The sequence below is a fragment of the Eptatretus burgeri genome, chromosome 5, assembly GCF_056783735.1.
Source record: "Eptatretus burgeri isolate ZD-2024b chromosome 5, Ebu_testis_v1, whole genome shotgun sequence".
Lineage (NCBI taxonomy): Eukaryota > Metazoa > Chordata > Myxini > Myxiniformes > Myxinidae > Eptatretus > Eptatretus burgeri.
In genome coordinates, this window is record NC_140965.1 from 73536077 (window position 1) to 73554136 (window position 18060).

The 18060-nt window shown below is 42.8% G+C and overlaps 1 protein-coding gene across 4 annotated transcripts in view; it reads right to left on the bottom strand.

Annotated features, from left to right (window-relative positions):
• LOC147026695 (steroid 21-hydroxylase-like) overlaps positions 1 to 17717 on the bottom strand; it is an 86436-nt gene extending 68719 nt beyond the window's left edge. For 2 of the 4 annotated variants that reach the window (XM_085882408.1, XM_085882411.1), the window contains exons 1-2: positions 17396 to 17717; positions 1962 to 2051 (exon numbers count right to left, since the gene is read on the bottom strand). In XM_085882408.1, coding sequence (XP_085738534.1) covers positions 1962 to 2051; positions 17396 to 17651 — 346 coding nt within the window. In that variant the 5' untranslated portion in view covers positions 17652 to 17717. The remainder of the gene's footprint in view (positions 1 to 1961; positions 2052 to 17395) is intronic. The other 2 variants (XM_085882409.1, XM_085882410.1) reach the window with 2 other exon arrangements.
• Between the last annotated feature and the right edge of the window lie 343 nt (positions 17718 to 18060).

An 18060-nucleotide genomic window follows, 5' to 3' on the forward strand; every position in this document is an offset into this window, starting at 1 on the left:
GTGGTGTCCTTTGACCAATCAGGAGCAGTGCAGTTACAGTATAGTTTCCTTCAGCTCGATTGGTTCAGCGCGAAATGCCATGGTGGACGGAAATGACGTCTTTCGTTCATTCGTTCGTACATGAGGGGAGCGTTTCTTCGTTTTTTTTTCCGTCAAGCAATAAATTAAATGGTTTTCACAAATATAACACATTAGTTTCACAAATTTCCATTGAAATACTCGGGTATTTCCGTCAAGTGTCGCCATTTCCGTCGAGGTTACGCACTGCATCTACCGGACGGCCGTCATTGGCTGTCTTGAGGCACATGGGGGGTGGGGGGACGGGGGGACACCGGGCCCACCGGAGACGTGGTAGACGACGCCGGGGACATTTCAAACTCGGTGCAATTGTATACAGCGCAAGCGCTGTAAAAATGAAGACACAGAATGAACCTGGAAGGGTAATCAGTAGAGCGTATACCTCCGCCCAGATCCGGATCCAGATTCGGATCTTCACCAAAATTGAATCAATTCGTCCTTGTCACACACTCATAGTGTCCACTAAGTTTCGCCCGAACCCATCCAATACATTTTTAAGATATCGTACGACATCGTTTTTGGCCCAATCTCTCAATGGTGACGAATCACTAAAAAAAAATTATAGTATCTGGATCCGAAGCTGGATCTCCACCAAAATCTAATCAGTTCATCCTTGTCACACCCCCAACCTGCCAGCCAAATTTCATCTGAATCTGTCGTTAACTTTTTGAGATATCCTGCACACAAACAAAACAGACAGACAGACATGGGTGAAAACATAACCTCCATCAATCACAGATGGCAGAGGTAAAAAGCAGGATAAATACTGATGGTACGACAATGTTGTATCATTCATCATGACGGTTAAGTGCAAAAGTCATGGTCATTCGACGTTCAACAGTTGTTTTACCTTGAGCTTTAATTTCGATGCTGTTTTTTGACAAGCATTTCCGAGCATTTTTATGCTGATCCGAAATTTATTTAAGAGTTGGTGATAGAGTCTGTTGTGAAGGATAACCTGCTCGTCCTCATGGTACAATGCAGCAAAAGGTCCTTATATGACCATGGGAAAACAACAGGTGATAGAGAAGGTCAAATGGACTTCGGGTTCCATGTGACCCTCTGGATTAAAGATGGAGGAAGGATAAATCTTTCCTCCTTGTGTTTCCTTCATGTTGTCAGCTATGTTGAATGTGCAAGCATTTCACTCTGTGTTGAGACTTTATGAATCTCAGGCTTCAGGTATTTGCATGTTGTACTGGGGTAGAGTGTAGAACAAGAGTGTAGTGTATGGGTCATGGTGGATTGCTTACATCAGGTGTGAATCAGTTGACCAACTGTGTTGGGAATGTTTGAAAATTTGTGTGTTGTGTAAAATATAGGTTTATTTTTTCAATCCTGGAATGGTGAACAGTATGTTTTCATAGAGAGTGGATTGATAAAGTATAAGATAAAGGTGATGATAGGGACTGTGGGAAGGGTAAACCGCTTGACTTATTTCTCGTGATGCAATGCAGCGAAGATCATTTGGACCTTGAGAAAACAACACTAATAGCCATAAAAGTTAGTTGGACTTTGGGTTCCATGTGACCCTCTGGATTCACAACACAGGACATGTATTTTTCACAGCCCTTGCATATCATTAGAAAAATGAGAAGACTAACTATTACCATGTACATATAAATTCCAAAGAGGAGAGCTAACGAAATAGTTTAAGAAGCTTGGAGGTGGAAATTCTGCGCAACATTGTAAAGAGACCCCAAGTGGATAGAAAGCTGCTTCTGATGTTAGAGGAAAGTATGGTGATTTCCAAACACGAAGGATATGTACTGTTTTCACTGGTTCTCTGCTTTGAGTAATATCAATGAACCCAACATAGTGAAGAACAAAAAATTAGCTACTTATTGAACAGTGTTAAGGTGATACAGATCTGTACATCCAACCTGTGAAAGTATGTGGCCGTCCAGCAAAATCTGCTGCCTTCTTCAGGAGTGCTTCCCTGATAACTTCTGCAGAACCCAGCACAACCAACACTGCAGGAACATAAACATTGTCTTTTTATCTCTGAACTCCACTTATACTCCAGCACAAACTATTGAAGTACACCTCTGGTTGGATAGTAAAATATTGTTTACAATAACAAAGTGGAAGAAAAAGATAGAAGGAAGCATGGAGGGAGTTGGGGAGGTGGGTACTCCTGCTGTTTTGTTTGTGGTCATAATATTTATATATATATTGGTGTACTTACAAGTCCAACCCGTGATAGCCAATGATTCTCCGAAGAGAATACCAAAGGAATAGAGTCTCTGTCTCAGATCCCTGGTCACAGTCCAAGTCTCACATCCATAGAACAAGACTGGAAGCATCAAGGACCTGTAAACTCTGACTTTCATCCTCCCACACATGTACTGGCAGTGCCACACCCCATGACCAAGTGAATCCATGACTACCCAGGCTCGACCCACATGTCTATTGAGCTCTGGCTCACTGTCAGCAGAGACATCAATATCACTGCCAAGGAAAGTGAATCTTTCTGTGACCTCAACAACTTCGGCACAAACAGGTACAGACAGGATAGCAGCATCCAATATGTCATTAAAAGCCTGGATCTTAGTTTTGATCCAGGAAAGCTGTAATCCCAGTGGCTCCGACTCCTCATTCAGCACCTCGAGGGCCCCCAAAGGGATATCGAGCATCTCCACAAAGATGACAACATCATCTGTGAAATCAAGGTCAGAAATCTTGACATTACCAAAATATGCACCGCAGCTTGATCTCTCCAACATCCTCCCTCGAATCCAGTCCGTACAAGTGCTAAAAATTGTGGGGGGCAGTACACACCCCTGACGAACTTCAGCAACAACTGGAAATAAGTCAGAGATGGTATCACCACATCTCACAGCACTCTCAGCACCAGTGTATAGTTACAGATTTATCAGTTTTGGTGGCACCCCACGAAGATCAAGAATCCTCCAGAGGGCATCCCGATTCACTGAATCGAACATTTTACAGAGATCAACATAGGCTGCAAGCAGCCCCTGCTGAAACTCTCCTCTGTGCTTGGTGAGGACACGAAGAGCAAGGATACGGTCAATCGTTGACCTCTTTGGTGTAAAGCCTGACTGCTCTGGACGCTGGTGCTCAAGCAGATGATGGTGAACCCTATCAAGAATTATCCGAGCAAAGACCTTGCCCGACACTGAGAGCAGCGTCACCCCTCGGTAGTTGTTGCAGTCTTGGCGATCACCCTTCCCTTTCCAGAGAGGGACAACAAGGCCCCTCTTCCAGTCAGTTGGGATGATTCCTGTGTTCCAGGCAGAGCACAGAACTGCATGCAACCACAGGAGTACAGCATTTCCACCAGCCTTGAGAAGTTCGGCACAGACACCACAGCATGGATTTTGGAACACGATCGGTGCTCTGTGAGTGTCTCATTTACAAGATAAGTACAAAAACAGATGCTATCAACCACAAACCAGAAAGCTTGCTTCCAATTACAAGCTTCCGGTTCCATAATTGACTTTCTCTTCTGGATCTGAGAGCATTGGATGTTGGTTCGTGCAGTAACTCCTCGTTCATTAAAGCTAAGTTTTCTGGACCAGATTCATCATGTCATTCTGTTATCATTTCATCCCTGTGTTGTTGGTTGTGTTTTCATCCAATTTTCCATGTTTAACCATAATCTTACATGTGGTTTATTGTCAAATTCATGACCCCGTGGGTGTCTGGTCTTCACGCCAAGGCTTCAGATAGTGGGCATGCAATTATCTCTCTGATCTTATGCCACATGTCTCAATCACAAGTGTTCTCCTTCATTTGACTCATTTCTCCATTAGAAACATCCCATGTGTTGTTCTTCATCACAATTTCTTCTTCTTCTTCTTCTTCTTCTTCTTCTTCACAAGGTTGTCTTCCAAAATCTGTCCAACTCATAAACGCTTGGTCCATTGACCGTCCCCTCATATCTACAGCACTACTCTTTCCATACTTTCAACAGCCCTTCATTTCACCCTCCTGTGATGTCTGTCTCTGTTTAGCTAAATTGGGGATCATGAGAAGTCCAGTTCGAAGAGGTTGCCTGCACACAACCATCAATCAACATGCCTTTCACATCCATTAATAGTATCAAATCCCTCCTTGTCAGTACCCCTTCCTTCATCATCTCTGACATGCCCACATCCTCCCAACCACTCCACTTCTCTGTGTTCCCCTTCTTCAAGATCCTTCTAACTCATCCCTCCCCTACTTCAACATCATTATACCTCCTGTTCCCCTCTTAAATATCCCTCCACACCATGTCCCCCTTTTCTGCTTATCTCTCACCCACCCCATCAAAGCTCCCCTCTCACTCCACCCTTCCATGTTTCCCCTCAATCCACCCTCCCACCTTCTACCTCACCCAGCCAATTCCCATCTCCTTCCTCACTATACCTCTTCCCATCTTCCTACTCACCCACCTCTTCCTAAATCCCCCCACATCTCACTCACTCCCATCTTCCCTCAAACCCTGCTCCATCACATCGTCCCCCTCATCCCACCCTTTCCCATCTCCCCCCTCGCCTGGTCCTCTTTCAGCTTCCCCCTTGCCCCACCACCTCTCCATGTTCCCCCACCCCATGTCTACTTCATTTCACCATGCCAACAGTGCCTCCTCTCCTGTCCCTAACTGTGTGGACCTCAAACATCTGGGGCCATCACTCCAACATGGCAGATCTCTCAATCCAGGCTGCTGCTGATAAACTGGATGTCATCTGCTCATCAGAATCCTTCCTCCTCTGGCCCAATAGGTCTGAAACCAATCCTGGTGGTAAAGTTACACTTTATACCAAGAACTCTCGTTCTTTTCTCGTTCTCGTTCTCTCGTTCTTACACGTCCAAACTTCCAGGAGTACCTTTGGCTGAGACTTCCCCCCCTCCCCCCACTCTTACCACTTGTTGATCTGTGTGTTGTCGTCATCCAAACAGTAATGGCTGCATTTACATCTCTCTCACAAAATTTTAGACAAAATTTTAATAACCCATCCCAACCCTCTCTTCTTCATATGTGGCGATTTCAACCGTCGCCATGCCAATTGGCTGGATGTTGTTACCTCTCTCACCAGCCATTGCAGTGCAACAAAGGACTTCTGTGACTACATGGTCCTGATTCAATCTGTGAACTTTCCCACCGAGATTTATGCCAATGGCAAATCCTCCCTTCTGGACTTGGTAATGACCAACTTTCCTGTCAATGTCTCCTGTTCTTCATCTGCTCCAATTGGTTCTTCTGATCATGTACTTTCGAGAGTCGACGTCTCTCTGGAAATTCTCACAGAGCCACCTCTCAGTCATCTTGAGTGAATTTTCAGTCTCGCTGGCACTGTCAGGGACTACAAGCGCCTTCTCACTTCAGGAATGGTCTCCTATATCTGCCACTCCTGATATCAACTAAACCTGGAAATTCTTCCACAAAAACCTGCTTTTCCTTCTGCACAGTTTCATTCGATCTCATCTTCAGGTATCATACCCTTCCTCCTTCCCATGGTAGACTGAATCCTGCAGTGAGACAGTTGTCTTGAACCTTAAACCAACCTGCCTTCTATTCCTCGAAGGTAAATCCAACTGAGGACAACCTCAGATCACTCCAGAATGACCTCAACAAGCGTATGTTCACTCTCAGTGGAGCCAGAAAACAACATCGAGCTAACCTCAAGACTCTGGACTTATAAACCTGTCTCCTCCTTCAAAAACCTGGTGGCACTTTATTAATCTCTCTTTGGAGGATGCTCCCCCTGAACTTTGTTTCTTTTTCTCCTGAGATGAGTGAAGGAGATCTGATGTAACTTTCACCCTGCTCTCCAAACTCTACCCATGGCAGCCAAGGTCACCGACACATCTGGCTTACTGACTTCCTCTACATTCATGACTCAGATGTGGCTCTCAACAGGATACCCTCATCTCCTCTTCCTGTCAAAGTTGGAGTACTCCAAGGTATTGTCTTGGGCCCAGTCCTATTCCTAATATTCATCAACGATCTTTCTGATTGTGGATTTTTTTTTTAATCTCTTTGCTGTCAACTCCACATGTCATAACATCCCTCATCCTTCAGAGGCAGGCAGCACCCTCTTCCCTCTCTGCCAACCTTGATAGAAACCTTCCATCCATTGGGACCATACTCTGTGTAGAGCATTGGTGCTGCCTAAGCAGTCTCCTTGGCTATTGGACACAATCCTGGACGGGTCGCCACTCTGAAACAGGATACCAACATGCTGGCACTCATTTTACCAACCTCGGAAGGACGACAGGCAGAGTCAACTCCACCTGGTATTAATTCAACAGCCGAGTGGGATTTGAATTCCGGATCCTAGGATCCCAAGCCCACCACCATAACCATTAAGCCAACAGCAGGCATCTCTAAACATTGATGAAGCTGATTCTCTGGGATAATCACTTTCACATCGCAGACAGGTCGGTGGTCTCTGTCTTCTTCCACCTCCTTTCTGGTCTTGTACCCTCTGCTCTGTCCATGCTTCCCACCTCCCCTTCCACCTATGTTTCTGCTTGGCATATGCAGTCTTCTGTAATCCCCTTCTTATGAATCTCGTAAAATCCAGACTCTGCTCACCTCCATTCATTCATTGCTCTTTTTTTCCCACCTGTGGAACCAACTTCCATAATCTCTTCAATCTCATTATTTCCTTCAGGGCTTCAAGACAGCTGTTCACCACAATCTCAGGTTATCCCCCATCCACAACCGTGATATTTTCTACCCACATTAACTCTTCCCAAGCCCACCTCTTTTAGAGTTGTACCGTTTTTCCTTCCACTTCTGTGATTGGGAGCTTGTAGTTTTATCCATCTTCTTCACCTCCTGTGTTCTCCTCTTACCATCATATTTCCCTGCATCCATTTTTTGTCCATATCTCCCACTTTTTCCTTCAATCCAAAGTATCCAAGGCCATCTCCACTCATGGCTCGCAGACTTACTCCTGTCGCAGTCAACGTGTGGCCCTAAATGGAGTTCTTTCATCCCCTCTTCCTGTCCAGGCTGGAGTTCCTCAAGGTAGCGTTCTGGGCCCTGTTCTTTTTCTGGTTTTCATCAATGATCTCTCCGACTCTGGAAAATCCTCTATTTCTCGTTGCCGATGACTCCACCCTCTGCCGTACCATCTGTCATCCCTCAGACCGGCAAGCAGCAGCTTCTTCGCTCATTGCAGATCTGGGTAAAATCACAAACTGGTCTAACACGTGGAACATGTCTTTCAATCCGGACAAATCTCACACTCTCACTATGTCTCTCTGAAAGGACCATTTAGAACCCCCCCCCCATCCACTTTCTCATCAATCCTCTGGAAGAAGTTCTTTCTTTCAAGCTTCTGGGTCTCATGATCTGCCATGAACTTTCCTGGGAAAGCCACATTTCAAACCTCGCCTCTAAAGCCAGTCGCCGACTGGGAATCCTCCGTCGTGCAAAGTCCTTCCTCGGCCCACCTGAGCTCCTGACCACTTACAAAGCTTTTGTCCTCAGCCTGATGGAGTACTGCTCACCCCTCTGGGCTGGTGCTCCTGCCTCCCACCTTTCTCGACTTCACGCTGTAGAAACCAAGGCATTTCGGACCATTGGCATCTCCCGCGATGAGGCTGAGTCTTTGGGCCTCTTATTCAATCACCGCAGGTTGGTCGGTGGTCTTTCTGTCTTCTACCGTCTCCTTTCCAGCCTTGCCCCCCCCCCTGCTATCTGCGATTTGTCCCCACCACATTTCCGCAGGGCGCTCAAGGTCCGCCAACAACCTCGTTCTGGTAAAACTACCAAAATCACGAATCACTACTCACCTTCACTCTTTCATTCCTCTTTTTTTTCCCGCGATTGGAATAAACTCCCTCACTTTATTCAATCCCATTCTTCCCACCAGGCCTTCAAAAAACCTGTTCACCACCAACTCTTATTTCTCTTTGAAATCTGAGAATAACAATCTGGAGAAGTTAACCATCCCCCATCCAAATCCTCGATCTTTTCTACCCCCGATAATCCACGCAAGCCCACCTCCTTCAAATTCCCTGCTTTCCTTCCGGAAAGTCCCTGTAATGTCCATCTTGTATTCCCCATGTTCCCCATCCCATCCCTCTCCCTTCCACAGATCTCCTAATGTCTCTTCCCCACTGTTTTGTCCTTCTCACTCCCACCCTCTTGTCTCATGCCCCCCTTGCTGTGCCTTGTGTGTTAGCTCTCATACGAGCCTCGCCAAGGTGTACAAAAACAAACAAACCCTTCTGTTAGTGTCTCACCCCACAACCATCGTTCTACTCTTCTTTACCCCTTGTTATGTCCTGATCTGTTCTTTGTTCTTGCTCCTCAATGAGCCTTGACACTGTCAACAAAAAAAGGAAAGTCTTGGAATCCATGATTGCTTCCAACACCAATTCGCTCCTCTTTTCAAGCAGCCTGACCTCTGACCAGCAGATTTTATTCTGTCTCATTCTTGCAACTCTGGAAATGTGACTGCGTCCCTCTCAGCAATTATGGGAGTTACTAAATCTCAATCAAGAGGTACGGACCACCTCCCTGGACACATCTTGAGCAGTCGACACAGTCTGGCATCTGACTCTCCTTGCCAAGCTCACTGCCTAGATGCCTTTATACACAGCTTTCTGACTTCCTTCACTCATGCAGTCAATGTGCTTATATCAATGGAATACTCTCCTATCCCAGTGGAGGTTGGAGTTCCGCAAGGCAGTCTTTCCCCTTGTCCTTTTCCTCATATGCATAATCGACCATTCTGATGCTCTGGAAAACACTCTCGTCCCTTATTCAAGTCATTCCGCATTGTGCCCTCGATTAATCCATCCCACTGACAGGAAGACAGCAGCTACATCCTTCTCTGCTGATCTGGAATTGATTAGATGCTGGTCTGACAAATGGAACATGTCATTCAGTCTTGGCAAATCTCAGTCTCACCCTCTCAACGACTCTCGTAGATATTTAAGACTACGAGGTCCATATTTGTCCAAAAAAAAAAAAGTCAAACAATTTCTACAGTCAGCCATGAGAAGAGGTTAAAATTCTTTAAAGTTCAAGGCTTCGCAATCAGCCCCACACCCCTCAACAACAGACACAGTTGAGCATGTCATGAAAGCTAGATACTTCAACAAAACCACTTTCATCATGGAAATTAATCTGTGTGAGGTCCCAAAGTGACAGTGGTCATCAGACTTTAGCACATAGGCAGAAGTGCTTTACAACAACAACGTTAACTAGAAGATCACTTGATGGAGCACTTGCCTCAGCCAGGCTGCATAGTTTACGCTTTGTATCCCACTGATGGACCAGATCTGGACCTGAAATTAAATCTAATCAATTCGACCTTATCACACACCCAACCTGTCCACCACATTTTGTCCGAATCCATCCATAAATTTTTGAGATATCCTGCTCACAGACAGACAGACAGACAGGGGTGAAAACAGAACCTCTGTCCACCTTCAGTACATTAAAAGTGCTGATGCAAAAACAGAAACTGTCATACTTTGGACACATCATGGATGTAGAAAAAGAAAGTCTGGAGAAGTTAACCATCCTGGGTGTGGTTGAGGGAAGAAGAGGAGGAGGCAAACCCTGTATGTGCTGCATGGATGGGATGAAGGCTGCAATCAAGCTCCTCTCCCAGAGCTTGGGAAAGCAAAGCAAGATCGGGATGTTTGCAATGTTTGCAGAAACCTGATAATGAATGTATCTAGAAGTTGGCCTCGACTTGACGGAACTAGATAACGATACTATCTAGTTCCTGATAATGAGTGTGTGTGTACACACACACACACACACACACACACACACACACACACACACACACACACACACACACACACACACACACACACACACACACACACACACACCTTTCAGAAAGTATTCACAACCCTCTACTTTTGTCACATTTTGTTGTTAAATCCTGAATTTAAAAAAGATTACACTTAAAAAAAAAAAGTTCACTGATCTGCATAAAACATCCTACAATGACAAAGTGAAAACATGTTTTAAGAATTTTTTACAATGTTATTAAAAATGAAAAGCTGAAATGTCTTGCAACCCCCTGAGTCAATATTTGGTAGAATTGCCTTTGGCAGTGATTACAGGTTCGAGTCTTCTTTGGTATGTCTGTATCAGCTTTTCACATCTTGATTTGGGGATTTTTTTCTCATTCTTCCCTGCAGATTTGCTCAAGCTCACTCAAGTTGGATGGGGCGTGCATGTGCACAGCAATCTTCAGGTCTTTCCACAGATTGTCCGTGCTTTTCAAGTCTGGGCTTTGGCTGGGCCACTCAAGGACTTGCACATTGTTATTCTGGTCATTCCAGTGTTGCTTTGGCTGTATGCTTGGGGTCATTGTCCTGTTGGAACATAAATCTTCGCCACAGTCTGAGGTCTTTTGCACTCTGAAGCAGGTTCTCCTCAAGGATTTCCCTGCATTTCGCTCTATTTACTGTTCCCTCTATACTTACAAGTCTCCCAGTATCTGTTACTGTAAAGCATCCCCATAGCATGATGCTACCACCACCATGCTTCACGGTATGGATGGTGTTAGATGGGTGATGAGCTGTGCTCGGTTTCCACCAGATGTAGCACTTTGTATTCAGGCTAAAGTGTTCAATTTTCGTCTCATCAGACCACAGAATCTTTTGCCTCATGCTTTCGGAGTCTTTCACGTGCCTTTTTGCAAACACAAGGTGTGCCGTCATGTGCATTTTTCTCAGGAGTGGCTTTCATCTGGCAACTCTCCCATAAATCATAGATTTGTAAAGTGCTGCAGAGATTATTGTCCTTCTGGGAGGTTCGTTCATCTCAGCCAAGGAACTCTGTAGTTCTGTCAGAGTGGTCATTGAGACCTTGGTCACCTCCCTGACCAAGGTCCTTCTTGCACAGTTTCTCAGTTTGGTTGGACGGCCAGATCTAGGAAGAGTCTGGGTAGTTCCATATTCTTTCCATTTCCTAATGATGGACCTCACTGTATTCTTGGGAACTTTCAACACTCCAGAAATTGTTTTATACCCTTCCCCAGATCTTTGCCTCCTCGCAATTCTATCTCAGAATTCTACGGACAGTTCCTTGGACTTCATGGTGGAGTTTCTGCTCTGAAATGCATTGTCAACTGTGGACCGAATATAGAAAGGTGTGTTTCTTTATAAATCATGTCCAATAAATTGAATTGGGCCATAGAGGGACTCCAATCCAATCAAGGCATCTCAAGTGTGATTAAAAGAAATTGGATGCACCTGAGCTCAATTTGGAGTGTCATTGCAAAGGGGTTGAATACTTACTGACACAAAAGACATTTTAGCTTTTCATTTTTAATGAATTTGCAAAATTTTCTGAAAACCTGTTTTCACTTTGTCATTTTGGGATAGTTTGTGGCGATCGGTGACAAAAATTTTAATTTAATTCATTTTAAATTCAGGATGACATATACATACATATATATATATATATATATATATATATTCTTTATAATCTATATATTACTAAAACTCTCATCTTGTATTTATGAATGTATGTATGTTCCTGAAATACAGCCAAAACGGTACACGATAGAGCAAACATTTTCAGCCCATCTTACTCACCCTTCTCCTGCGGTGTGCAGTATCAAGTTTCGTTCAAATCGGGCAACGAAAAAAATTATTTAAAAATCAATTCCCGATTCAGTCAAGTACTCTTCAGGAGTATTTGATCAATGCAAATAACCTCAGCAGTATAGTTCACCGGAGCTATCTTTTTTTTTTCTTGAAATGATCGTCTAGTATAGATTATATATATATATATATATATATATATATATATATATATATATATATATATATATATATATATATTCATATTTATTTCAATTATACATAAAATAAATACATATATATATATATATATATATATATATATATATATATATATATATATATATATATATATATATATATATATATATATATACTAGCCGAAACCCCATCACAGACGGATTCCGTTCCATGAGCCCAATATGACAACCAGTGGCGGCTCTCATAAGAGCCGGATTCCATTTGATGTACTTCATGGCTTTACCTAATGAGGCCTACAAAACGTCCTTGTACACGACATTTTTGGTGTACACTACTCCTTGTGAAGAAGTCTCCTGATTTGTGCACGTGTCTACTTTGACGTACACCGTGTCAACACTTTTCAGGTCGCAGTACCGAGAAAAACGTGACGAGACCGCGAGGAGGAGCACAAAATTGGTCCTTCAGTATTAATATATAGATTCTTCAGAGTTGAAGGTTGACTATTGCCACTATGTGCGATGCACTCTTACAGGTACGAAGTTTCTTTCAGTCCAGGTCACAGTACCGAGAAAAACGTGACGCGACCGCTTGGAGAAGCACAAAATTGGTCCTTCAGGTTTAATATATATATATATATATATATATATATATATATATATATATATATATATATATATATATATATATATATCTTCTTCTTCTTCTTTCGGCTGCTCCCGTTAAGGGTCGCCACAGCGGATCATCCGTATGATCCGCATAGTGATTTGGCACGTGTTTTACGCCGGATGCCCTTCCTGACGCAACCCTGGTCGCCTCTTACGACACAGGGATATGGTACACCTATTTTAACCGGGGTATACACTGGCCCAGTACACTGGTACTTATTTCGCCGACCTCGGAAGGATGACAGGCTGAGTCAACCCCCTGGTGTATTAATTCAGTGGCCCAACGGGGCTTGAACTCAGGACCTTTTGGATCCCAGGCCGCTGCCCTAACCACTGCGCCAACACCAGGATATATATATATATATATATATATATATATATATATATATATATATATATATATATATATATATATATATATATATATATATATATATATATATGTATGTGTATACATATATGTATGTGTATACATATATGTATATATATATATATATATATATATGTATGTGTATACATATATGTATGTGTATACATATATGTATATATATATATATGTATATATATATATATATATATATATATATATATATATATATGTATGTGTATACATATATGTATATATATATATATATATATATATATATATATATATATATATATATATATATATATATATATATATATATGTGTATATATATATATATGTATATATGTATATCTATGTATATGTATATATATGTATGTATGTATGTATGTATGTATGTATGTATGTATGTATGTATATATATATGTATATGTATATGTATATGTATATGTATATATATATATATTGTGGGCCGGGGGTCGGTAGCGAGTACGACCACTAGGTGGGGAAGTTTACGCCGCCTCCCACCGGTCTCCCCGGAATTTATAGGCAGTCACTCAGGATAACTCCGAATCCAGCGGGTCGATTAATCGACCGTGAAACGCCAATATCTCTACCGCATGGCGTAGGGTTAATTGTCTGGATCCCAATATACCTATATCACAACGCAGTCTTGGATACCGGGGATTCACGCCCTCGGCACGTCTTTCTCGAACCGGGTCACTCCACCGACTGCAGTAGAGTTCCAACGAGCGTCTACCAACTCCGGCTCGGTTGCAGCCGAGCAGAAACTGCCAAAGCCATGCCGGCTAGGATTAATGGATTATCGGGGATGAAACCCCATCTGAACTCAGACCGGGACCATGCTGGACCAAATAAAGAAAGGACAGAAATGAGCTGGGAACATTTCTAATAATTTATTTACAATAAAATCAAAAGACAGAAGAGGCGAGACTTATCGTGAATATGCAATGCAGTATTTACAATGATGAAATAAACACTTAAACAATTCTACTTATAGATGGGCCCACACGCAGTCACACACACACAAATGAAAAGAAAACCCAGAGTTTTTATTAGACCCTCCAGCCGATGAGAGAGACGAGCTGGGGTCAGAGTTCGGATGGGCACCTGTGGGTCGTCGAAGGTCCCAGCCGCATGTGTGGGCCTCGTGGCTCGTGGAGGCCCGTGTGGCGAATAGTCGGGTTCACAAAACAGGCCAGAACTCCCTGCAACAGCCAGCGCAAACAAACTGCAGCTGACTCAGTCTCAGTGAACAAACTACCTCTGGCTCAGGCTCCGTGAACAAACTGCCTCAAAACCCGACTAGCCACCGTCAAAACTCTTTCTAACCCACACGAACTCTCGTCCACACACCTCCTCTTGCACAGAGCGTGTCGGAGATATACTGTATCTCCTCCCACATGGGGAGGGGCCTTGGTGAGAATCATCTCGCTGTCTGTCCCTCATTGGCCCATGGCCACACCCCACTGGGGCGGATCCGTGGCTTCCGTGGAAAATTTGGAGACCCCAGTTATTCGTCCACGTGGCTTCGCTCGCGAAGAGAAACAGGGTCAATGCTGAAAAAGCCATACAAGAACTACCAGCCAAGGACTGGAACCGCGAGGCCCCCTCTCGGCAAGTCAAGGTACGAGCAGCCAACGGGTGGTGATGGCTCATGATGGGCAGGTATCGTCATGCAGATGGTATGGTTGTTGGTTGTTAGATGGCTTGTTGGAGGGTTCGTTGGATGTAAAACCTAAAGGCCCAGTCACACCTTGACGTTTTAGCCAGCAATGGCAATGTATTAAAATGTATGTAAAACGCTGGCTTACATTGAACTTTTGATGTTTATTTTTAAAGATTCGGACATATTCATAACGACTTGGTCTTATGCATAACGTATTAGTAATGGACACAGAACGATTCGTTGTGTTATAGATAACTTATACCAAAGAATGCTGAACCTGTTGTCGGCCTTCACAACCTATGCCCAACGATAGTCTAACTTATGCATAGCGCGTTGCACGTATCGCCGACGATGACGTGGCGTAGGTTATGAAAAGGCTGCCGCACAACGATTCAAATCATAACCGCCGCAGATATGGAAGTGTCAACATCGCAGTCACACCTTGGCGATCTTGCCAGCGTATGCCAACCTCTGAAAAATGCGTCTAAAACGCTGGTACACGTCGAATACGGTATGGGTAAGTTTGGTATGCGTGAATAGAACGCTAAAGTACGCTATCATACGTCGTAGTAAGTGGAGTACGTCTTGTAATTTTAAACATGTTGAAAATTTTACGATGTACTTGCCGTATGACACACGCTCCGCATGCGATGGGAATAAATTGTACGCACGATATGCGATCGTTGACACACATCGACACACCTTACTTGTAAGGTGCTCATAAGTTGAAACACGTCAAGGTAATGGTTAACGTCAGTGTTCCAGACTCCCGGTTTTTTTTTTCTTCGGTATGAGGGTGTTGAGTGTACAGTGCGGTTATGATTTAAATCGTTGAGCGGCAGCTCATTAATTATATTATATTATAACCGCACTAGAAATCGAAGTGTCAAAATCACAATCATACCGAAGGAAGGAAGAAAAAAGAAAAGAAAAAAAAACCAGGGAGTCTGGAACACTGACGTTAACCATTACCTTGATGTGTTTCGACTTATGAGTAACTTACAAGTAACGTGTGTCAACGATCGCGTAACGTGAGTACAACACGTTACTCATAGGTTAGAAATAAGTTTCGGGTACGCTAAACATTACCTCGACATGTTTCGACTTATGAGTAACTCACAAGTAACGTGTGTCGACGTGTGTCAACGATCACGTGACGTGCCTACAACTTATGGCCAGCGTTATGTGGAACGTGTGAGTCATACGCTGGCATAAGTCTTAAAATTTCAAGCATGGAAAATTTGAGGACAACCGCAAAGTACAACGTTTAAAGCCAGCGTACAACGACGTATGGCAGTGTTTTTCAGCGTGCTCTCAATGTTATCAAAACTTACCCATAACGTATTCGACGTGTACCAGCGTTTTAGACAAATTTTCCAAAAATCGGCATAAGCTGGCTAAAACGTCAAGGTGTGACTGTGCCTTAACTAAAGACGTCACAACGCACACATTTAATCCTCCCGCTAAACAAAAGGACGGGGTCCTGACGACACACGTACTTACCGGCATAACTAACTTTGCGATCTGAATGTTGAGTCTGCATGCTTTCCAGATTCGTAACAGTATATATATATATATATATATATATATATATATATATATATATATATATATATATATATATATATATATATATATATATATATTATCCCTGCGTCGTAAGAGGCGACCAGGGTTGCGTCAGGAAGGGCATGCGGCGTAAAACATGTGCCAAATCACTATTCGGATCAGACCGATGATCCGCTGTGGCATCCCCTAACGGGAACAGCCGAAAGAAGAAGAAGAAGAAGAAGAAGAGAGACATATATATATATATATATATATATATATATATATATATATATATATATATATATATATATATATAAATATATATATATATATATATAAATATATAAATATATATATATATATGTATATAATACAGAAACATGAAAAATATATATATATATATATAAATTATATATACATATATAAAAGCCTAGTGTTGGCGTAGTGGTTAGGGTAGCGGCTTTGGATCCAAAAGGTCCTGAGTTCAAGCCCAATTGGCCGCTTGAATTAATACACACCAGGAGGTTGACTCAGCCTGTCATCCTTCTGAGGTCGGCGAAGTGAGTACCAGTGTACTGGGCCCGGTGTATACCCCGGTTAGAATAGGTGTACCATATCCCTGTGTCGTAAGAGGCGACCAGGGTTGTGTCTGGAAGGGTATCCGGCGTAAAACCTGTGCCAAATCATTATGTGGATCATAACAGATGATCCGCTGTGGCGACCCCGAACGGGAGCAGCCAAAAGAAGAAGAAGATATATATAATATATATGTATATGTATATATGTAACATTTTTATATATGTAATATGTAATATATATGTAACATGTATATATGTAATATATATATATATATATATATATATATATATATATATATATATATATATATATATATATATATATATATATATATATATATATATATTATGTATAGATGCAATAAACTTTTTATGGGCAGTAATGAAGTTGTTAGGAATTTGTAATTTTTTCAGGGTGCAAGCAATAACTTACCTAATCTTTGCGAAGAACACTGTGATATTTAACCCCCACTAACTCATGCTAATAGACACGACATCCAGCATGTAATGTCCATCCAGGAGATATGGCACCCCTTGTGATGCAACACCTTGCCTGTGAAGCACCAAAGCTTTTTGTCGCGTTGGGAATCAAACCAAGGATATAGACAGTTCAAAGGTAAGCACACTACCTGCCCAACGTCCTGTCGAACAAATGTAATTGAACGCAACACTTAAAAATTGCAGGAAGAAAATTCAGGGAAAACACCAAGTACAGATTGGTGATATATCTGGACGATTTACGCACATTCGCACTTACGCTGTGAGCCAAGCGTGAGGCGGCACACGGGTCCATAGCGCTGACACAGTTGTGACAGCTTCAGGTGTGGAGCCGAGCTTGTCAACTCCAGCACATTTCCCAGCAAGGGTAGCCCCGTGGGACCCGGTGGTAAGCGGTGAGCTCCATGAGTCGTACCGTGCTTGCTTCTTGACCACAACAGCAGCAGCAGCACGGCAAGGAAAACAGTGAAAAGCAGCAAATCTGTTCCTAAGAAAAACAACATATCTCGCTTATCAGAGTTCTGTGCTCACTTCAAGCACTTTCATGCAATGTTTGGTTTGTTTTTAAAGGAGCATGAACAGGGAATGCGACATTTGGAATATCAAACACACCTTATAAGGGAGGAGTTTCCTATTTTCCGCTGTTTGGGCATAATGCAATTATCTCTGCCTTGAATCGAGTTTGCATTCCCAACACAAAAGTGCTCCTTGAACAGCAGAACCTTTTGTACTGTAGACAGACTCCATTACATGCTGTTGGGATTTTTTTCATATCCATAGAGTTTTTGAGTGCTCATGTACCTTCCAACAGACCCATTCAATTAAGTTGGTGTCACACTTATGATAGCCTGACATGATGCTGCACAGACAGCAATTACCTTCGGCTCTCTCGTCAGTGTTCAAATCCATCAG